Genomic DNA, 23,730 nt, shown 5'->3' with positions numbered 1-23,730 from the left:
AGTGTCACCCATGAAGCAGCAACAGATTCTGTGTGGCATAATCACAGGGTAGAGGAAAGAGTGTTGGCAGCATCTTCCCAATCTATTCCACCTCTTTAGAGGGGGAGGAGGGTTTTCTCACATGGGAATAGCATAAAAGGAAGAGAGATGAAGGCAGTCATGCTTGTTACTCAAAGGGTTAAAGGATCAGAATTATGACTTTTAGAAAAATCTTCCCAAAGAAGAAGTCTTTGATCTGCGACTTGTCATGAACTTCTCTAAAATAGCTCTTCAATCACTAATGACATGAAGCAGGAAGAAACACCTGATGTGCTAGATGAAAGAACTATACCCTAATAGATCATGGCATGCTGGATTTTAAAAATCCAGGGCTGAATTGAACAAAATCAAAGAATGATCCCAAGTTTAAATCAAATAAACCATTGATTACACAGTGCAGGAAGGGTAGAGGATAGCTTAGCAGCAGTTCAACATAATACTATAGTCATTTTAAAAAAAAGCTAAGGTGCTTGCTATCATCATTAATAGATGTAGGGAGTCTAGAAAAAAGGGAGTAATGAAACCACTCTGTAATGAACTGGTTGGGACATATCCACAATACCATATGTGATGTGGGCATCCTTCTTTGGAAAGAATGCCCCCAAAAAGGTCATTTTTAGAGAACAATGACCTGGGTTATAAAAAACTAAAACCTTTGTACAGAATGCCTAAAGAAACTGGAGATGCTTTAAGCTTTAGAAAAGAAAATCCTTAAAGACAAAAGCCCTGTCTTCAAACACTGGGAATGTAATTAGATCTATTCTGTGTCTCCAAGGGCTGGAAGCAATACAGGTGGTGAAAGCTATAGTGACTCAGAATAATGAAGAACTTATGAACACTCAGTGCTGTTACAATGGAATGGAATGGCTAAAGGAGTAATGTGTTGTTCATCACTAAAGGGGTTCAAGCCAAATCTAAATAAACTCTTATAGGAGAGATTCAGAAATTAGATACACAGAGAGCCTTGACAAACTTTTGGGTCCTTTCCATTCCTGAAATGCTGATTTTAACAACAAAGCTTCATGAGCACATATAATATGGCAGGTGGTGGGGATGCAGGCATAGAAAAGTTGTCAAAGAATAAGACATTCCCTGTCCTTCAGCAGCTCACAGTGGCCAATGAGGAGCATGTGGGGAATAATATGTAGTTGACTATAGTGTATTATGATGATGGCTCTACCAGTCCCATGCCCTCAGTGCCATGGGAGCCCAGAGAAAGAGATCATTTATCCCAACCTGCCTTAATGTATGTAGGGTATAAAATAATGGTCAAGGCTGAAACTTTCCAGTCCTTTCACTGTTGGGCTCACTTTTCTTTAAAAGAGTGGTTCTCTAACTTTGGTCATATTGGAATCCCCTGGGATCTCATTCATTAGCCCTCCAGGTGATCTGGCTGCTTACCAAAGTTTGCAAAAATAATGCTCGCAATAATCTAAACCGTGGATTTAAATCCCATCTCTCTCTCTCTTATTAGCTGTGGGATTCTGAGCAAGTTAACTTTCCTGTGCCTCTTTCCTATAAAATAGCTTCCTCCAACTTGTAAACTACCTTCTCAGCATAACCATGATAATCACCAGAAGCCACATATGGAAAGCATTTAGCACAGTTCATGGCACATGGGAAGGGCTTTTCGAGCTTGTAGTCCTTGCTGTCATTATTAGGAGACTGTAAATCTAGGCCCTCTCTCCACCTCACCCCCCTCCTCTCGTCAACACCAGCACTAGCAGCTTCCATGCCAGGCATCCTCAGATATCTCCCACCATGGTCAGAGTCCCCACAAGGGCACCCACTGTCCTTAGCTCTCAATTGCATTCCATCCCCTCATCCCAAATTCTTTCCAGACCTCCGTAGGCAGGTCTACAGATGGGGAGGGGCTCCGTGGTTGCCATAAGTAAGCTGTGTGATTTAGCTGAGTTATCTGGAAGTTCCATGGCCTCAGTTTCCCCTCCTGTGCAAGGGAAAAATGGGTCTAGAACAGTTTCTCTTGGGTCTAACCAGTGGCATTTTGAGCAACACATCTTTGAATGAGACCCTCCTCCACATTCTAGCATTCATTGACCCTTCCTACTAAATTCCGCCAATGCCCCCTCATCATTGGAGCAACAAATCAGTCCCTACACATTTGACAGGGCCAGGGTGGGTCAGTACTATTCCACTGAGACTATAGGATAACTCTAATGATTTTTTTCCAGCTCCATCTCTGACCTTGCCCTCTGGAACTGGGAAACAGAATGGAATCATAAGCAGCATCCCAGTTAAGTCTGCCTTTCCAAGACAGTAAAGCAAGAGATTTTAGAAGACCCTAGAAAAAGGTGCCAAGGCCCAGCTATCTGCTTCCTTGAGTTAGCCAAAGCTGGAGGCAGGCTGGGAGCAGAAAAGAAAATCCTTAAAGACACAATTCCTTTACTCACATTTCCTCAAGAACTGCTATGGGCCGAAGCCGGTTTGGCTCAGTGGATAGAGCGTCGGCCCGCGGACTGAGGGGTCCCAGGTTCGATTCCGGTCAAGGGCATGTACCTGGGTTGCGGGCACATCCCCAGTGGGAGATGTGCAGGAGGCAGCTGATCGATGTTTCTCTCCCATCGATGTTTCTAACTCTCTGTCTCTCTTCCTTCCTCTCTGTGAAAAATCGGTGAAATGTATTTAAAAAAAAAAAAAAGAACTGCTATGGGAGCCCAGAGGGTCTTCCCAGGCCCCAGCCTGGAAACTGGCTGGAAGCTGAGCCCAGCCCAAGGCCCCTTTCCAATCCAGTGGTGCACAGCAATGTGGATTTCCCTACAGCCCACACCCCACACTGAGCCATGAGAAATGAGTTAGCGGGCTGGACTTGGCCTAGGAGTCCAACTTGTGGGCTCTGCCCTATCCTAAACTATCTTGCCTCTCGCAACCTAAACTTGTATTTGGAAAGGGCCTGGACAGTGACTGGCGCAGACTAAGTGGTCAATAAATGATCATTCCCTTTCCCTTCCCTAATCTCTTTCTCCCTCCTACATCCCATCAACCCAGAAAGTGGATACTTCATGCTGTGCCCAGCAAAACCAGGAATTGGACTTTAGCAAGGTGGACTGCATCTTCCTAAGTACACACAGCCCTGTTGGCTCCAGAGCCAGGGAGATGCTGGGAATTTCAGGTCAGTGTGTCTTAAACATTAATGTGCATCCCCTGGGGGTCTGTCTGGGTGAGGCCTGAGATTCTGCTATTCTAACAAGTTCCTGGGTGAGTCGATGCTGCTTGGTGGGTAAGTCACCTCTGAGCAGCAAGTGTCCAGGGCAAAGCCTTTGTGCCCATAAATACAAGCCAGACAAGTGAGATGCAGCGTCCAGACTTTGGGTTTAGTAGTGTCCCTTAGGCTGGACTGAGTGGCCCCTTGGAGACAGGGAAGGGGTGAGGACAAACAATTAGTCCCTTCTCCAAGGACAGCCTGAGACTACTTAAACTGAAGGGGGCAGAGATCAAGAGTGGGCAGAGGAAGGCTGAAGCAAAGGCAGTCCAGACTCTCAGCAACGCAGACCAACTCTGGGCCCTGGCAGACAAGAGCCCCTCCTCCCTCGCTTGCCGGGCTCTGATGGACTGAAGCAAGAGGCCTATTTCCTCATCGGGCCTCTGAATAACTAGGGCACTTCCACAAGGTCACAGTTGTTCATTTAAATTCCAGCTCTAATCAGCAGGCAGAGCCTGAGAAATCATCCCTTCTGAGGAGAGGCTGTCATAGGGGCATCATAAACAGCCCCTCCCAGCTGGAGAGAAGCTGAGGGGTAGGAAAGGGGTCTCATAGCCGCAGGCCCCTGCACTGTTCCCTGCCTCCAAATCCCTCCTCTCATCAAACTCCCACCCCTACCTCCAACAGCTTCCTCTCCCCTTGGCTGAGAATTCTGGAACACTTGGGAAGAGAGGAGAGGCCTGAGGGCAGGGCACAGCACAGCAGAGCTGGGACTGTCCCCTCCTGCCCCACAGGCAGCCCAGGGAGACCAATGACAAGACCCAATGGGCCAGAAGTGTGGGATGAGGGCCAGACTGTAGACCCTTCCAGACCACAAATGGATGCCATGGCCTTGGAAATGTCTCTTCCCCTCCCCAGGCCTCAGTTTCCTCCACTGAGAAGTCAGAGAGAGGCACTCCTTGGACAGGCCACCCCCTGAGCCCAACATACCTTGTGACCTAAGGAGCCACACTTTCTGCTCAACCAACACTTCTGAGGTCCTACTATGTGGTGCGCACCGTGCGAAGAGCTTGTAATGCAAATGTGGGTGAGAGGCGCCCACAGCTCGGCCCTGGAAATGCCAGGGTTTCAAAGAGAAAGAGCACAGGCTCTGGAAGCAGACCAGCCTGAGGTCGTGGTCTTGTACCAGTAGCTGACGACAGTGGGCAGTGACTGACCCTCTTTGAATCTCCTTTCCTCACCTGTAGAGAGGATGGCAATGCCTACCCAAAGGAGTGAATATGAAAGGTCAAATCAGAGGATGCGCGGGAGACGGCAAAGCTGGGTGCCCCTCTCGAACTGCAGGTCAGCACACCACAAGTGCCTATTGCTACTTCGTGATTCCGCACCTCCTTCCCAGAGGCTGGACGGAGGGGCTGTGTATTTTCCCACACGAAAGTCCAGTGACATATTGCCTGCCTTTTTCTCCTGGGTGTCCAGGATACTCTCTCCAAGTCCCCAGCCCACCTCCTAGAGCAGTGATGGCGAACCTTTTGAGCTCGGCGTGTCAGCATTTTGAAAAACCCTAACTTAACTCTGGTGCCGTGTCACATATAGAAATTTTTTGATATTTGCAACCATAGTAAAACAAAGGTTTATATTTTTGATATTTATTTTATATATTTAAATGCCATTTAACAAAGAAAAATCAACCAAAAAAATGAGTTCGCGTGTCACCTCTGACACGCGTGTCATAGGTTCGCCATCACTGTCCTAGACCTTGGGAAAAGTGTTGCCTGCCAGGCCCCATCTCTGATTGTGTTTTACAGTAGTGTTCCCTCTAACCAATCTCCTCAACATGTAAAATTAATCAATCATCCCCTTATAGTCTTCCAGTGGCCCCTGGGTAAACAGTTACATTAGCTCATAAGATCCCAAATCTGTCTTCCTAAGTGAAGAAGGAAACAGCAGAGCACCACTGAGGGCTTCTTGTTTTAGAGCCACAGTGCTGCTGGCTCCAGGAGGCCTGGCAAGCAGCTTGGAGAGGTTGGAGGCTGCCCCCTAACCTCAACCAGTGTGAGGCAGCTCAGGCTGCCTCCTGCCACATCCAGGGCCACAAGGGAAGGCTCTGAACTCATGATTTGCTTCAGGCTCAGAAACAACAAAAAAGCAAGGGGTCAGTGGGTGGCAGGATTGGCAGTCAGCTCCTGACACCTCAAGGGCAGAAGGAAGAGTGTGACTTAGAATTAGACTGGAATCTCCTCTTGGCTGTCTGCTCAGTAGCTCAGTGACATCAGCACATCACTGAAAAGCCAGGCCTCGACTTCCTCCGAAGAAAAATAGAGCACAGGTGACATACCTCAGGGGGTAGTTAGGAGAATAAAATGAGATGATGGCCATGAAATTGGAATGGTGCCAGTTATAGATGCTTTTATGTAAGGCAGGCTCACCACTGACCTCTGCTCTTTTGAAGAGACGGAGGAGAACCCATGGGTCCACAGTATTTCATCCACCAGGCTGTTACACCCACAACCAATACGGTGCCTTTATGAGAATTAGAAAAAGGTGCCCTGTGGTCAGAGGCAGCCCCATGGGCACAGGCTTGGCAAGAGGAATGCAGGCTGGATGTCAGCCCCCACAAGTCTACGTGGGGACCCTGGGAACCAGGAAGAGAAGGCATTAAGGCAAGTGGCACTTTTACAAACAGCACTTGAAGTGTTGGCCTTACTCCCTCACCTCCTTGCAGTATCCCAGAAAACCTCATCTTAATGCTTGGGACTTAATGCTTGGGACTGCACTGATCACCCACCACCTGGTACAATATATATGTGATATACACATACTATACATAATATGTATCTATGTGTGTGTATATGAATACATATAGGGTCAGTAAAAGTAGGTTCACAGTTGTTGGTATAGAAAATAATAGAACAATTAACAAATAATAATGCAAGAATAAACTCTGTATTTCTCATATGCACAACTTTATATATAATTTCTTATTTCATTGTCCCCACCTAGGATAAAAGATCCATGAGGACAGGGAGCCTTCTGTTTGTTCACTCTTTTGTCCCTAATACTAGGAAGAGTGCCTGGTATATAGCAGGTTATCAATAAAAATTTGCTGAGTGAGAGATTAACTAAAATATTATCAAGCAGAAAGAGAGAATTTAATGGTATCTTCCTGGAAAATGCTGTTTTGTGCTTTGGTTCAAACTATTATTTTCAAAGGGGTGGGGTGTAGACAGAAGATAAAAGATGGGAAAACCCTGTGTACTAGCTAGGGATGACTCTACTATACTATTCTCCTATGTTGCATAATATCTCATACAAGTTAATGATAAGAAACTCTTCCTAAGTGTGATTGATTATTTTAGATACTCAAAAAATAATTAAGGATAACTTTATTTGGAAAGAGGTCTGCTAATAATGAAAATGTCACACTACCTCTAAGCAAAAATAAATAGACCCATTAGGAAATACTTACCAGATCTTCAATCCCTGAGAATTTTCAGTGACATGACCCAGTGTGTTCCAGTGGAGGGTGTATGGGCTTTGGAGTCAGAAAGTCCTAAGTTCAAATCCCATTGCTACCACTGATGGGCTCTATGACCTCGGGCAACCTGCTTAACCTGTTGGGCCCTAAATTTCCTTCACCTTTAAATGGATGTAACAATATCTATCTTGTATTGATATCATAAGAATTAAATGTTGTAAGGACTAAACAAGAAAACATTTGTGGAATTATCTTTAAAAAAAACAAAAAAGATGATACTTCCTTCTCCTTTGGTAGGGTTATTCCTCTTAACTCAAAGTAATAGCCAGTTTAGAATCATCTCCAAACCAGTCTAAATCATTTGACACTTCTTATCTATAAATGGTTGTATCTTCTCATATGAGTCTGTGTTCTGTGTATGTCTGTGTACGTATGTAGTTGTAATCTACACACACAAGGCTTAAAATTAGGACACTGGCAGATTATGCATTTAAAAAGAGAAATGCATAATTATCATAAGGATGGTTCCTCCATTAGTTCATTGACAAAAAAAAAATCTAGTGTGTTTGTTGTTGTTTTTTACAGTGAGCATGTATTAGTTGCATAACCAAAAATAATTTGCTAATTTCATTGTGGAAAAGCCATTAGTTAGAATAAAAAGAAAGAAACCTTCTTACACCCACATCATATTTTCCATGCTGAGTATGTGCTATCTTCAACTGTCAATCACATGAAGCCATAGAAGATAAATAGATTTATGGAGGACAAAGCAAAATGTTCATTAAATTGAAGAATACATATCTTAAGAACATCTTTTAAAAATATTTTCAATAAATGCCCACTTTCCACTTTTTTGATTCATCCAGAAATATTAATCAGAAGTAAATGATAGCATAAGCATGGGAACCACACTCCTTTGGTTTCAAAACCAATACAAATCCATCAATTCAAGGCATTTCTTCTAATTCTAAATCAATAAAAATGCAATGTATTTAGACTTCAGTTCTGCTTAGCATCCCCAGGAAAGTGTCTCACTCAGGGTCAAACATGCACAATCTGGCAGAAGGGGATGTGCACGGCAGCTATGCAGACACAGAGACTCACCTGGACCTTGACTGACATCTGTGGCAGCATTTTCAACAAGAGAAAAAGGAAGAGGAGACAAGGGGAGAGAAAAAGGAAGAAGAATGTTAGAGTACACACACACACACACAATGCAATGTGCCCTTGCATGACTATCAAGTTCATGCAAGACCCCAAAGGTGCTCAACTTCTGAGTACCTAGTTCTACCTTCACCCAAAATCCACCCATGCAAGCTGAGGGGCTAGGCTCCCTTTTCACTGTGCATGTAGCAAGAGAGGTGAGCTTCACATCTGTCCGGAAGCACAACATCCTGGAATCAGATAGGGCTCCAAAGAGCCAAGCAGACTGGAATCCTGCAAGAATATCAGTTAAAATATTCCGGGTAATTTCTGCATACCAACATCCAAGCAAATCCTCCGTCCTTCCAGTTACAGAACACTGGACATGAAGTCAAGCGAGGTTTCCCAGTAGAGATAAAAAAAAATAGTAATAAATCACTCCCTTGAGGAATAAGGAAAAGATGCATAAGAATTAAGAGCGAGTTGCAGCATTGTTCATCACAGAGGACTGAAGGATACAAGACCACAAAACATTCATAATTTCCTCCCCAGCATCCCCAATGACCGTTCTTCATCACAGACAGTTGTGTGTGTGCAAGAGATTGTGTGTTGAGTAGGTCATTTGCCAGACAAATTAAAATTCTGCCTCCCCCTTTAATTTTTCTCCTGGCTTTCACCCCATCATTAATGACAGGAATTGCCACTTGAAATCACTTTTGATATCTACAAATAGACATCCAGCCCTGGGAAGGGTGATATTTGAATTAAGCCAATGAACTTTCAAAAATGAAAAACAGTTCACTCTCATCATCTCCATAAATACAATCTCCTCCTTCTATCCTCAAATGTAAAACTGAATCATGCCAAAAAAAAAAAAAAAAAAAAAAAAACAAACAAACAACAAAAAAAAAAACTAAACTAAGAGCAGCCCGAAGCATAGTTAAAACCCCTGAGCCCCGACATTGAGGATACACTATAGCCACAAAGAAGGAACTGGGGGCTACTTCAGCAAACCACTGGCCATCCAGGCAATCCTGAATGACTCACTTAAAATCATTAAATGGTGGGTCTGGGATATCCATAGACATTATCTATTTTAAGTCTTTTTTGTGAATATGGAGGGTGAAAAAGGTTGAGAGACTTGCCCAAGGTTACCCAACTAGTTCAAGGACAGAGCCTAGAAAAGAACTTATATGTCTTGAATCCCACCCAGTTCAACTTTCATTTCACTGAAACCCAAGTCCCTCAAGGTCATATGGAACCCAAATTCAGTTTGCAAGCTCAATGAGCACCCTGAAACCATAAGGTATCTGAGTGATTGCCTCCTGGCTACCCCATGAGAGGGTCATGAGTTATCCTATGTGCCTCTAATTTGCTGCCATCAGATTTGTAAAGTTCCAGCAAGTTCCTTAGGGTTCTTGCCCCAGAAAAATCCAGGCACTGACCTGACAGAACTATGTCTCAGCATCTAGGAGGGGCATCTCCATAACAACAGCTGAGCATTCCTCCAGCCCACACCCTGTATTCCTAGAAGCTGTATCTGCCCAAAGAGACTTTTAGAGAGTTCTGGATCATTCCTCAGAGCCACACCCCCTTTCAGGATCTCTGGTGAGTTGTTAGATTTAGGGGTGGAGAGGCAGCAGGGAGGAAGAAAAGTGGCAAAATAAAGAAGTGGGAAGAGAAAACATTCTGTGTAAATAACTAAGTAGGGCCATTAACTGTGCCTGATAGATTGCCTACAATAGCAGTCCTTAAGATACCCCTTCATTAAACAGGCTATCAAACCATTTGCATGTGGTTGAGTTCAGTGGTGGGAGTATCAACACCAATGTTCATAGATACATGTTCTTTCGGGGCACCAAGACCCAAGAGAGATAGGATACCTTAGAACTCCAAAGTTCTTTTAAACTAAATTGTCCATTTGGGCATTGTGGTTACAATCCTAAATTTTGGAGACAAACAGGTCTCAGTTCAAATCTCAGCATGCTTAGATGGCCTTGGGCCAAACATTGAACTCTCTCTGAGTCCTTTTCCTCAGCTATAAAATGGGAAGATAGCAGAGCCTCCCTCGTGGCATTGTTATGAAAATTAAATAAGATTAAATACTTGTAAAGCACTTAACTCAGTACAAGGCAAACACTGCATAAATGTTAGTTTCTCTGATTATTATCATTTTGAATTACCACAGACAGAATTACCAAAAATGTTGACCAGATGGCTCCCTGGAAATGTCAAGAGACCACAGGAATTAAGCTGTATTTACTTTGGTGAACCCAAAATTTGGGTTCAACTCTTCTACTTGTAAGTGAAGATCTTTATTCCAGCCCTCCCACCCCCTGGGTGGTCTCTCCTCCCTCACTTTCCGGGGGGGGGGGGGGGGGGGGGGGGGGCGCAAGAGGGAGTCAACAGGTTCTGGGTGAGCAAAAGCAAGAGACAAACAGATTCCTTTCTCAAATCAAACCTTAATTTGGGCCAGTTCTAATCTTGTGGATAAAAAAACCAGCATCTCTTCTTGTCAAAGAGGGCCAATAAGGTCACCAAGAAAACTTCCTTTAACAGGGGGCCAGAGTCCAAATCCAGCTCCTGGCTGTGCCACCATCCCAGAGGCAGGTCTGAGCATTATGTTCAATTTGGGAAGCACAGAGACCCCCTGGTCCAAGAAGCAGTGAGTTACCTGAATCTCTGCATTCTAATTAACAGAATGAAATTATAAAGGTAGGAATAGAATGAGGAGGAGGATGGGCAGAGAGAGGGTAAGGATCAGAACTTCACCAGTATCCATTGGCTATATTGTCTGACCAGCATTCTTTTCCCCTTCTGTTTATAGCAAGCCCCAGTTTTCTTCTGGGGAACAACCTTTACTACCCTTAACCCATATGGCTTGGTAGAGATGACCCCCCATCCCCACCTTAGCTCCAAGGGTAGGCATGTGACTCAGACAAGGTCATGGGAATCTAGAGCTGGATTGCCAGGATTTAGGCGGTATGACTTTATGCCAGTTACCTAAGCTCTCTGTGTTTCAGTTTCCTTATCCATAAACTGGGTGTGATAATAGTTCCTACCTTAAGATTGTTGTAAGGCAGCGGTTCTCAACCTGTGGGTCGCGACCCCTTTGGGGGTCGAACAACCCTTTCACAAGGGTTGCCTTAAGACCATCGGAAAACACATATATAATTACATATTGTTTTTGTGATTAATCTCTATACTTTAATTATGTTCAATTTGTAACAATGAAATTGGGGGTCAGCACAACATGAGGAACTGTATTAAAGGGTCGCAGCATTAGGAAGGTTGAGAACCACTGTTGTAAGGGCTTAGAACACTACCTAGCATATGAAAAGCCCTCAGTCAATGTTGGCTGGTAATTTGATTACCTTCCTATAGGGGAGAACAAGAGTATTAAAACAACAATAACAACAACCCTCACACAGTAAGGAAGTCTGTCCTAGGATGTAGCTGTGGTTGTTCTGACTCCACACCTTGAGGCCTCCCATTCCCAAGGCAATCATTCCCAGAGCGCCCTCTGTCTGTGGTTGATATTGATATACAACCTGGGGTCTCTGTATGGGGGAACAACATTGAGCCCCAAAACTGGAGAGACGAAAACTTTAAGTAGATAGGTGAGAGAGAGAGAGAGAGAGAGCGAGAGAGAGAGAGATAGAGAAATAGATGATATAGATAAAGATATACAGATACAGATACAGATACAGATACAGATACAGATACAGATACAGATACAGATACAGATACAGATACAGATACAGATATAGATATATGAATATCAATTTTAAATAGATTAAAAAGTGGGGACAAATTGCAGAGGAAGAGGCAGTTGACAACCACATGTGATTGATCCAGGGGAGGTGGCATCCTCAGCCTTGCCAGCCTCCCCAGCTCCCTCCTGCTATTTTATTTTCTCACACTGCTGGGCCTGTGGTTTTCCAGAGCGCCACTGCATTTAAATCTATATTCTATTTTCTCTCCTAGAAAATAGGTCAGAACCAAGGCAGAGTTCACCAGGTGGGGTCCCAGAAGGTTTGGCTGGGCCTTGCCTGCAGGAAGCAGCCGCCCCATGCTCCCCAAAGCTCCTCCAGGGGAACAGGGGGCTGTGGAAGCAGCAAGTGGGGAAATCTCGGACTCCTTCCTCTTGAGATGATCTAGTCCAAATGAAGGGTGACATGGGAAGGCTCCCCAGGCTAAGCTATACTCTGCAACTGCAACAGCAGCAGGTGGAGGGTCCTCCCCCAGTCCAATCCCCACTCCCACCCCAAACTGCAGGAAATTGTTTCCTTTGAACTATAAAATGCTGATCATATGCACCTGTGGCTAAAGTTGTTGAAGATGCATTGAGTGTCCGTGGGGTACTGAGGTAGGGATGCCCTAATTCATTTCTTCACTGGTTGTAAAGGCAAAGAGAGTAAGTGAAGGGTAGCAGCAGCTTTCAAATCCTTCCAACCGCGGGCAAGCGGTTGTCTCCCTGGCCCCCGGTTTGAGCATGGCATTCCTAACAGAGGTGGCTGCAGACTGGGCCAGATTTGTTCTCATCAGGAATGTTTTTCCCCTAGTATTTTTTTTTTTTTTGAGCACCTGCTAACTCCCAAGGTCAGTGTAGATGCCAAAGCTAGGAGGATGGGAGAGGAAAGATGTCCAGTTATGTGAGCCAGTCCTCAGCCCTCCTGTCACGACAGTAGGAGCAACTAACACTAATGGAGCAGGGCCTGCCTCGAGCCTGTGCATTTGCTGTTTTCCTGCCAAGCAGTCTACATCAGGCATATGTAAGACTGTTCTTCACTTTCTTCAGGTATCAGCGCAGATACTACTTCTCTAGAAAGACCTTCTTCAACCTCCTTTTCTGACCCTGCTTTTCCTTTCGTCTTGGCACTAATCACTATTTGACATTATATGTGGGGTTTATGTTTTTATTGCGTATATCCCCCATGAAAACCCAAGCTTCCTGAGAAAAGAAGTATTGTCTGTTTCATTAAACACTTGTATGTCCAGAGTTTAAGCAGGGTCTCGCTTATAACAGGTGCTCAGCAATATGTATTGAATGGTGACTAGATCATCTCAATTGATAGAATTCACTGGAAAGGATTCTAGTAGTATCTCCATTTACACATGAGAAAATTGATGCTCAGGGAAGTAAGGCATGCACCTGTGGGCAGAGGGGCAGAGCTGGGATTGGACACCCCATCTAGCTTCATCCCCTGACTACACTGAGAAACCCTGTTTTCTTTGCTGTCAGCCCCCTTATCTAAGGGTTGTCTCCATGTGGTAACAAAGATGTATGGGGTATCTCTAGAAAAAAGAGAACAACCTATTTCCTGACAATTTTAGCAAAATTTTCTGTAAAGGCTCTCCTTGGTTTGGCTTAGGTCACATGTCTATTGCTGGGCCAATTACTGTGTCCAGCATCACACTTTGAGGGTGAATGTGGGGATAAAATAGGATAATGTCTATATATCCCTGACACAAAGCTATACTGGTTGTAACAAACCTCGCATTTATTGGGCATTCACTGTGCATAGGGCCCTATACCCAGGGCTTTATATACATCTTATTTAATTCTCACCACAACCCTAACAGGTTGGAATGGTTTCCATCCCATTATATAAACAAGGAAACTAAGACCTGGAGGCTCTATCATTGTTAATCCCTCTCCTACTCAGATTAGGGTAAAGCTCTATGCTATATAATAAAAGCCTAGGTGGCATCGCGCGATGTCGTCACAAGATGGCCACCCCCCCACGTCATCACAACATGGTTGCCACAATATAGCCACCCCCACATTGTCACAAGATGGCCACCACAAGATGGCCAGCAGGAGAGGGCAGTTGTGGGTGATCAGGCCAGCAGGGGCAGGAAATTGGGGGCCATCAGGCTGGCAGGGGAGTGCAGTTAGGGGCAAGATCAGGCCAGCAGGGGAGGGCAGTTGAGGGCAACCAGGCCAGCAGGGGAGGGCAATTGGGGGTGACCAGGCCTTCAGGGCAGGGCAGTTGGGGCAATCGGGCTGGCAGGGGAGGGCAGTTGGAGCGATCGGGCTGGCAGGGCAGGGCAGTTGGGGGTGATCAGGCCAGCAGGGGAGCAGTTAGGGGGCAATTAGGCAGGCAGGCAGGCAAGCGGTTCGGAGCCAGCAGTGCCGTACTGTGAAGGGGATGTCTGACTGCCAGTTTAGGCCTGATCCCTAAACTGACAGTCGGACATCCCCCAAGGGGTCTCAGATTGGAAAGGGTTGCAAGCCAGACACCCCCCACCCCCACCCCATGCATGAATTTCATACATCGGGCCTCTAGTTTTGGTATGAAAGAAATTGTCTCAAACCAGCAGAGGTACCCATAAAGCTGCAAATTAGCGGTTAAAATATTGGCCATCTCCCACAAGTGAGTAAAAGGCACAGCCCAGGACAGAGGGAAGGGGTCAAATGCAATATGACCATAGGCCTGGATCAGTGGAGCCCCTGCCCTAGGCTCTCTGTTTTACCCAAGCCTGTTCTTGGCCCTTCTGCAGCCACCTCCCATCCCAGGAACTGAGGAGGCTACAGGGCCAAATGGATGTCCCTACCAAGAGCCAGTAATACCTGCCATGATCCCTTATAGAGGACACTCTGGAATTCAGAACTCTTTGCCCAAATTGCCCCAATCCACGTGGACTTGGGCCTCTTCCCTGGGTCCATTCTCTCAAAAGCAGCCTAACCCAATGCTGTATGTACTCATTCAAGAAATGGCCAAAGAGAGGCTGTCTGCAGGAGCTGTGGACTTCTGCAGGCTGGGTATCCACACAAATGTGAGCCTTCGTGGTGCTGGAAGTGGAGAGAAGGGAGGCTGCCCCCATGTATATTCTTGCCCCAGGTCCACAAATATCAGCCCAGAACAGCCACTGAGGATTACACCGGCCTACAACATTAGGAGAGAAAAAGAAATAAAAGGCAAAGCCTGTATCTCCCCAGTGGCCTAGCCTTTCTTATCCCTGGGGAGAATGAGCACAGGGTTCTTCCCTTTCCTTCAGGAACAAATACAGACACTATCTTTTTAGTTGGGAGCTAAAGCAAACTTCCAGCAGCGAAGGGGCTGGGTTTCCTGCATTCGGGGCTCTTTCCAGCTGTGTCTGAGCTCTTCAAACACAGGCAGAGTTGTCTCTCCACAAAAGGCCAGGTGGTGTTAGCTTCATCCCCGACACAGAGCCCATTTATCCGCCTTTGTAGAAGACTGAACCCCACAAGCCCCAGTGCTGTTTGCTTTTGTTCTTTGATGCTAATAACTCCAGATCTAAGCTGGAAAGGAGGGGTGGCTGCTATCAGGTGCCAGCCAGCCCAGGAAGGCAGCAGCAAGGAGAAAAGCAGGATGAGAGGCAGGAGGGAACAAGATGGCACTGTGGACCCAGTCATTGCTCTGCCAGAATACCTGAGGGGCTCTACGGTACATGCAGTACAAGTGCTGGGTCTTGTATCGAGGGCATTATATACATCTTATTTAATTCTCACCACAACCCTAACAGGTAGGAACGCTCTTCATCCCATTTTACAGACCAGGAAACTAAGCCCTAGAGGCTCTATCATTATTCATACCTCTCATCTCTTGACACATCAGATAAGGGTCAAGCTATATTTTAGAATAAAATAAACGGTCTCAAACCAGGACAGGCACCCATCAAGCTGCAAGTTAGGGATTAGAATAATCCCTCGAGGAACCAGAACTCAACTGGCAGTTGGAGGAAGAGGCAGTCTCCCTGTTACAGATAAAATCATATCTGTGCAGACAACACTTTTTATTTTGATTTTTTTACATATATATTTTTATTGATTTCAGAGAGGAAGACAGAGAAAGAGAGAGAAATATCAATGATGAGACAGGAGAATTATTAATTGGCTGCCTCTACACCCGCCCCCCTGCCCCCGGCCCCGACTGGGGATCTAGCCCACAACCCAGGCATGTGCCCTGACCTGGAATTGAACTTTGATCTCCTGGTTCAAAGGTCAACCACTAAGCCATGCTGGCTGGGCATTTTTTTTTTTTTTTATGTTTGGAGGTTTTGGGCACAGACATGGGGCTAAGGCAACCTGGGTTTGAATGTGGGCTTTGCCACTTGTCATTGAAAATGTTTTAATCGAATTTCGGAACTTCACCTTCTTCAGCTGCATGGGAATAATGGTAGTAGAGTCAGCTCCTCTAACAAGGTGCTCAGAACCCCTATGCATTCCGAAAAGTCGCTGCACTCTGCAAAATCAGACAGTAAAAACCACAGGGCTTATAGGAAACATGGGGTTGGGGCCCAAAACCCCAAAACATCATCAGTAGTGAAAATAACTTGCACTCTTATCATTCTTAATTTTCACTATGTTCATGTCTTTTTGTTGTTGTTGTTAATCCTCACTGAAGTATATTTTTCCCATTGATTTTACAGAGAATGGAAGGAAGGAGGTGGGAGGAAAGAGAGAAACATCGATGTGAGGGAGACATATCAACTGGTTGCCTCCTGCCTGCACCCTAATGAAGGAGGGGAACCTGCAACCAAGGTATGTGCCCTTGATGGGAATCGAGCCTGAAAATTTAGCAGATACTCTAACCACTGGACAATACTGGCCAGGGCCCTATGTTCATGTCTTTAAGAGCAACAACTGTGTGTGCTCTGATATCTTACTGTGTCCCTTAGCAGACTGGTGCAAGTTAGTGGTAGGATAAAAGAATGGCAAGCTACAAGTTAAAAATTTCATAGTTTCATACTTGTAAAATGGAAATGATACCAAAGTAGTTGAGTGCATACTAGTCAATGCTTTATATGTACTAACTCATTCTATCCTTACAACAGTCCTATGAATTGGTATACATTACTGTCCCATAAAAATTAACTAAAAATAAAAGACAGAAACCCATATTATATGTGATACATGGTTAAGAAACACGCAAATACTACAATAAATACAGTGCTTGAAAAAGAACTGAAGACTTGTGAAAGTGGGAAGCTTATGAATTGTTATGAATTAGTGAGAGGAGGGTCATCTGAAATTGGGTGGGTGTGGCTCAGAGCACACCTGGTGACTGAAGCAGCTGGCACATGTCCAGGTGCGTGCATCCTGTGTATTCATCCAGTTCAGCTGGCCACAGCTCCTGCCTTCACCAAGCATTTCTCATGGATGAAATCATGCTTAACCAAAAGCAAAATTATTATGCTCAAATAGTTCCCTGATAAATTAATTGCATGGGAACACATTTGCATTTTCAAAACAGGCATCATAGCAGAACTGACTGTACCTAATTTATTTGACTGCTAGGATCAAATGAGATGATCTATATAAAATGCCTCACACAACGCCAGGCACAGAATAAACATTCAATAAAAACTCACTGAAATGGTTAATACTAGTGTCTCTGCTGGCTTGTTGACACATCCCTTATAAACTGAAAGTGCCAAGTTGAGCTTCTACTGAGCTGTTTAAGCCTTGCAAACAAAAGGCATCTCTAGCTCAATAATACTTCCCAGCCTTTGGTCAGGAGGTTGGCACCTACAATAGGCTCCGACCCAACAGGATGAGGGCTTTAGAAAGGCCCTCACAGCAGTTGGACACGACCAGGGGTCAGGGTACAAATGCCATCTTCCTAGGTAAAGAAATGGATGCTGATCTCCCTAAATAAGCATGACCCACCAGGAAGAGAGGTGTATTCCTGCAGCTTAGAGAATACCAGGAAATCAAGCGAGAAACTAACCTAAATGATAGGCTGCCCAACACATAGTAGGATAGAGAGGAATACAGCACAGGAAGGGCAGTTTTCATGTTGCAGAAACAGACTAGATGCAGACATCTTTAATCGCCCTGTCCCCTGAAGATAGCACAGGGCTCTGAAGTCAGGAAGACTTGGGTAAAAAGTCCTGGCTCTTCCACACACTATGTATTTGATCTTGGGCATGTTAACTAACCTCTCGGAGCCCTTACTTCCCCATCTGTAACATGGGGACCATCTGTATACCTTGTAGGACTAATGTAAGGGTTATAAGGAACTAAAATAAGCAAAAGTGTGACTCAGAAGACAAGTGCAGGGATCATTTTTCATTATAATCTGCTATTTATTGAAGACCTCCATCATATATATATGAATGATCTCATTTAATCTGGATGTAGACTATTCTTATCCTCATTTAAAAGACAAAGAAGCCAAGGTTCAGGGAAGTTAACATCCCCAAGTTCAAGTCCACTCAACTAACAAGTAGTAACCAGAATTTAAATTCAAATTGTCTGAATCCAAAGCCCTTTTCGCTCCTACAGTACTATCCCTACTCATTATTCCCTCACTGTTCTAACCATCCAAATTTCAAATATTTGGTGTAGAAAACTGATGGAAAGAACTGATGGTCATTAGGTATTTTAAAGTGATCACGACATCTGCTACTGGGAGGAATCTTAGGACCCATGTTTCATAGAAGGAATTATAAGTTGAGGCAACAAATCCACAACTGAATTCCATCAAGATGTGAACAGGACTTCCTTGCTGTCACCCTCCCTCCAAAAATTCTGTGGTCAAATAAATTTAGAAAACAGTGAGTTAAAAAAAGGCAATCAAGTATCTCTATGGCAAGACTCCAGAAAGTCTCAGTTACACTAAGATCCATTGTAAAATATTCAGTCCTCCCCAAATTTTTGAAACATTGGACACCTCTCCCTCCATAAAACACCTAGTCACCTCTCAAGGAGCATAGTTTAAGAGATGGGCTTTAAGGTTCTCAGGACAGCTAGGACGGCTTCCTTATCATAAGCCTGTATCCTCACCTTTTGTTGTTGTTGTTGAGCCTTTGTGTCTGGTTCAATTTGAAATAGCTAACATTTATTGACCACTTACTACATGCCAGACACCGACTTAGGCACTGGGGACTCAAAACAACCATGGAGGGTGCAGTTAGTCCACCTAATAAACCAAGAAAGGACATAACTATGATAGGACGGCAGTAGACGGTCGTCTTTCATCACACTTAGCACTAATGGGGGACTCGAGCTTGGCAGAGAATGCTTCTAAATCTGTGCTGAAGAAATGGTAAAGTGCCCCCCAGAGAATGGGTAGCAACAATCAAGTGGAGAAAAATCTTATAAGAACATATCACCCAAACCAGCCAATGGTCAGGTTGACACCCCTGAGTGCTGGGCTCCCTAGAAGGCATGTCATGCACCAGAAAGACCATATATCTTGAGCTCAAATACCAATTTTGCTATTTATATGTGACCTTGGTTGAGTTCCTTAAACAGCACCTGTAAAATGGGGACCATATCTATTTCAGGCCTGTCAAGATCAAAAGAGGCAAATGCATGTAAAATGCCTAATGATCTGACTGGCACCGCACTTAGCACACATTAGTTCCTTTTTCTTTGATGGGTGACATCCTGGAGTAGTGTGTTCAGAAAAAGTCTGAGCCTGCATTTGGGCTTATAAAGATGAGAGGGTAGTGATTGATTAGCAGTGTCTGCCATGAGTCACATATTGGCTCAAGGCAGCTGGGGACTTCCAACTGAATGCTTCGCCAAGAGTCCCTACCCTGAGAAAAAGAGTTTTCTAGAGACTTGGGAACCATCAGTAGGAAGTAAGTAGCCCTAATAGAGGCTCTCTCACTACTAAGGCCCTGTCAGCTTTTCTGCATTCCCTTATACCCCTCCCTTTTTTTCCATTTTCAGAAAATGGGCAAGGTTGATTTCTTCTCTCTATAAACAAGGGTGTGTAGTGGTGTGAAGTTAGTATAGTATCTGCCCTGGATCTAAAAGAATCTTCTTTTGAGTCTGAGAACCATGCATGTGGCCTGCTATTACTGCCAGTCCCATTCTGAAGGGGCCAATGGGATTCCACAGGCCCTTCCAGAGGCAACTCAGGGACCCAGCAGAGAGGCATTCCACTGCCAGGAACAACAGAGATCAAGCAAGCATCCAGGGAGCTCCTGGAAGAAACTACACATTTTATGGATTGAAAACATTCTTTTTTGCATTATCATTAATCACCATTTTTACCTTATCATTTCTGTGGTCTTATGGTTAAAAAGCAGTAGAGCCCTGGCTGAGTGGCTCAGCTGGTTGGAGCATCATTCCATAGAACCAAAATACTGTGGCTTCAATTCCAAGTCAGGCACATAACCCAAGTTGTAGGTTTGATCCCCTATTGGGGCATGTATAGGTGGCAACTAATCAATGTTTCTCTCTCACATTAATGCCTCTCTCTCTCTAAAATCAATAATAAATAAATAAATAACACACAATATATTCTTGGGTGAGGATTGAAAACACAACAACAATAGAAACATAAAAATGGGAGGTGGGTTATGAGATTGTTTCGGAGTAGAGGAGACAGAGGAAATTTTAGAAGTGGAAAAGTTCTAGGATGTCGAACAGATTCAGCCCTTTCATTTTACATTCCTTTGGCACATATTTGTTACACAGTCCAATGTTGAGGGACTGTGCTGGCTGCCAGGATGATGGCAGATGGACAATTCAGACATGAGTCCGGCACTCTTGGAGCTTCAAGTGTAGCTGGGGAGATGGGCCACAAATAGCCAGACAATTAGTTATCCTTTGAGGCTCAGATGAGAGAAATAGACCCCAGACAGGGTAATTGACATGTCCACCCAGCTGGACAGTGTTGAAGCTGAGACCAGAATTCCAGTCACCTGTGTCCCACTTCACTGCTATTCCCACTGGGCCACAGTTGGGGCACCAGGAGCTTGACAGGGGTATGGGAGAAGAATCTGACACTAAGAGTACAATGATGGCCACATCTCTGCATCTTCCACAGAAGAACAATAGCATGAGCTGGGAGATTTTGCTGTCTTCCTGGCACTCACTCATGCATTTATAGTGGTTTCAGCTGCCTCAGCTAAACATCAGAGCCTTCAACAATCAGGACAACAAGGAAGAAAGAGGAGAGCTTCCCCCAGAACCATGCAAGTTGGAAAGGACAGGGAATGGGGGGTGCAGACCCACCCACAGACCGAGCTCTAATCTATCTGCTGCACTTTGCTTGAGAATTAATCACACAAATCCCTTGATAAATCGAGGCTGTTATTAGACAACACTAATATCCCCCTTAGAATAATCCAGACAAATACGCTAAGAGGGTGGCAGGGGGAGTAGGCAGGGCGGGGGTGTGGGGGTGGGGGCGGGAATCCCGAGTGGCTGGGACACAGATCGCTCTCAAGTTCTCATGCGACCACACATGAGCCCATGCATGGGCACTGCAGGCCCCCAGCCCCATCCCCAGATGTCTGTTCCCAGCAGCACCCTTGGCCTTTGCCCCAATTGCTTTAGGCAAGGACTCTAAACTGAAGAATGAGCAAACAACCCCTGCTTCCCTCTCCTCCCCAGCTTTGCCACTGACCTAATTCTCCACAAGAGAGGATTTTTCCTTGTTGGTCCTGCTTGTTTGTAAATCATGCCTAGTGCACACAGAGCCTAAGGCGGGCCTGGCTAGGAAGCAGGGAGAAGCCAAGAAGCTTGGAAATGCGGCCCCAGCTGCCATTTCTTAGGGAGCAGGATTACTGGAAATTCTGTTAGGCTCAGAAGAGTAACTGAGGGGGTGGAGGCTAGGAGAAGGCAGGTACACCATCAAGATCATCCCAATTGCATGTCTTTGAAAAGTATGAGAGGAGATCTGGTAACACAAAGTTTCAGTTTGGGGGTTTTATTCTTTCTTAGCAAAATAAAAATCTAGTTATCGTATGTTAATTTCCAAAGTTGCTTTAAGTATGTTCCAGGTAAATAAACTCTGAGAACCATCATTGTAGGCAGGAGCTGGTTTCTATGCTGGCCTGTTCCTAGGAGTAAGTATTTGGATAATTTTACTCACTTTCTATTCTGATCATTGATCAGACAAACAATGGCACTGGAGAGGACCTCTGAGATCACATAATTTATTTTTCTTCAGCATTTACCAAGAGGTTTTGATTGCACACTTTGACCCTGAGGCCTTTTAACTCCATGTTGGTATAATCAGGATTAGGCACACACTGAAACATTTTTTTATCAAGGGAGTACTTTTCAGACGCAAACAATGTAAGGCTCATAATTCTTCAATTCATTTTCTCTTCAGCATAGTTAAGCTACTTCTTATTTTTCCAATTCATTTATATTTTACAGAATTCTTTTGAATGAGATCAATTCCTCTCCATGTGTCCTCTCCAGTGAAGATTTGATTCATTGATCAGTTGTTCTTTTGTGTGCCTCTAAAATTTTGTCCCTATAACTTCTACCATTGTGAACATTCTTTTGTGGTCATTATTCCTACCACATCTAATGTTCTCACGTCACATTTGCCAGTTTAAATTTTGTTGCGAATGGTTGATTCTTCCTTCAATGTTTTAGTCAATAACAAATTTTACCATGTGCATTTTTAGCTGCTTTCAGTTCCATTTTATGTTGATTTTTTCCTGACGGTCTAATTTTTTTCCAGGTCAATTTTTGCAGCTCAAAAACCTCTTCCTACTACTAATGTTAGTCTCCTTCTGACTTTTTTTTTAAGCAGGTCCAAAACATACCTGAGGGTCACAGCATCAGGGTCAAAATATCTTGTGTTTGTATCGAAACCAGTGACCCAGGATTAAGAAACTGAGCCAAGGTCATAGATAAAATTAGCAGCAGAGTTCTGGTGGATCATTTTAGAAAACTGGTACACAGCTCCTCCCTTGATAAAAAATGTTTCAGTATGTGCCTAATCCTGATTATACCAACATGGAGTTAAAAGGCCTCAGGGTCAAAGTGTGCAATCAAAACCTCTTGGTAAATGCTGAAGAAAAATAAGTTATGTGATCTCAGAGGTCCTCTCCAGTGCCAATGTTTGTCTGATCAATGATCAGAATAGAAAGTGAGTAAAATTATCCAAATACTTACTCGTAGGAACAGGCTAGCATAGAAACCAGCTCCTGCCTACAATGATGGTTCTCAGTTTATTTACCTGGAACATACTTAAAGCAACTTTGGAAACCAAGATAGGATAACTAGATTTTTATTTTGCTAAGAAAGAAAAAACACCCAAACTGAAACTTTGTGTTACCATATTTTCTTAAAAAAAATAAAAGGCATATAAGACCCCAAAATTAAAAGGGCATGATCGCAGAATTTTTTTAAAAAATCTGACTTTATAATGAATTTCTGACACTATGTTTATCTTTCTTGTTTTCCTGAGGAATGGTAAAACTTCGTTCTAGCCCCTTCATGTGTCTGTCCTATCAGGTTGATGGTAGAGTCCCTCTGTGCTTCAGTCTCCTTGTCCAAAATGGAAATAAAAGGTCAATATATTCACACAGTTCCTGAAACACAGTAAGTGGTCAATAAATATTAGGCCATTTTGGGTCAAGTGGTACCCAGATTCAGGCTGTTTCCCTACTCCTCCAAGCTGAGAATTTCTTAGACAACCTGGAATACAAATGTCCCTTCTAAGAAGAGCTAAAGGACATGGACTGATCAGGACAACCTATTCCTCTTCCTGTACCAAGAAACACATCATGGCAGGTGCAAGACCTGGGAGAGTATGTCCTATGTGAACACAAGTGCTAGGAAGAAAGGACAGCTCTTTGGAAGTGCTCAAGCTGATTTCTGGGTTGTGGATATACTCATACTGTGTGGCTACTTAAGGAACAAGACTCTAGACTCTGTAGACTGGAATCAAATGACAATCCCTGTGACTTTCTTGTTTCATCAGCCTTTCATCTTTACCTTCTCCATAAACAGCTTCCTCTAGATCAGAGGTGGGGAACCATTTTTCTGTCAAGGGCCATTTGGATATTTATAACATCATTTGCAGGCCATACAAAATTATCAACTTAAAAATTAGCCTGCTCTATTGGTCAAAGATTGAATTAACTCACCCCTAATGCCTTGGCAAGGCCAGACCAAATGATTTTGTAGGCCTTATATGGCCCGAGGGCCACAAGTTCCCCACCCCTGCTCTAG

At 44.2% G+C, this 23,730-nt stretch overlaps 1 protein-coding gene across 3 annotated transcripts in view; it reads right to left on the bottom strand.

Annotated features, from left to right (window-relative positions):
* Window positions 1-23,730, bottom strand: part of NRXN3 (neurexin 3) — a 1,487,454-nt gene that overhangs the window by 1,443,635 nt on the left and 20,089 nt on the right. For all 3 annotated transcript variants that reach the window (XM_036314379.1, XM_036314362.1, XM_036314372.1), the window contains exon 2: window positions 7,782-7,799. In XM_036314379.1, the coding sequence (XP_036170272.1) occupies window positions 7,782-7,799 (18 nt within the window). The remainder of the gene's footprint in view (window positions 1-7,781; window positions 7,800-23,730) is intronic.

Source organism: Myotis myotis, unplaced genomic scaffold, assembly GCF_014108235.1.
Source record: "Myotis myotis isolate mMyoMyo1 unplaced genomic scaffold, mMyoMyo1.p scaffold_m19_p_1, whole genome shotgun sequence".
Lineage (NCBI taxonomy): Eukaryota > Metazoa > Chordata > Mammalia > Chiroptera > Vespertilionidae > Myotis > Myotis myotis.
Note: the sequence above shows the minus strand (reverse complement) of the source record. Positions and strands in the feature narration are given on the sequence as shown.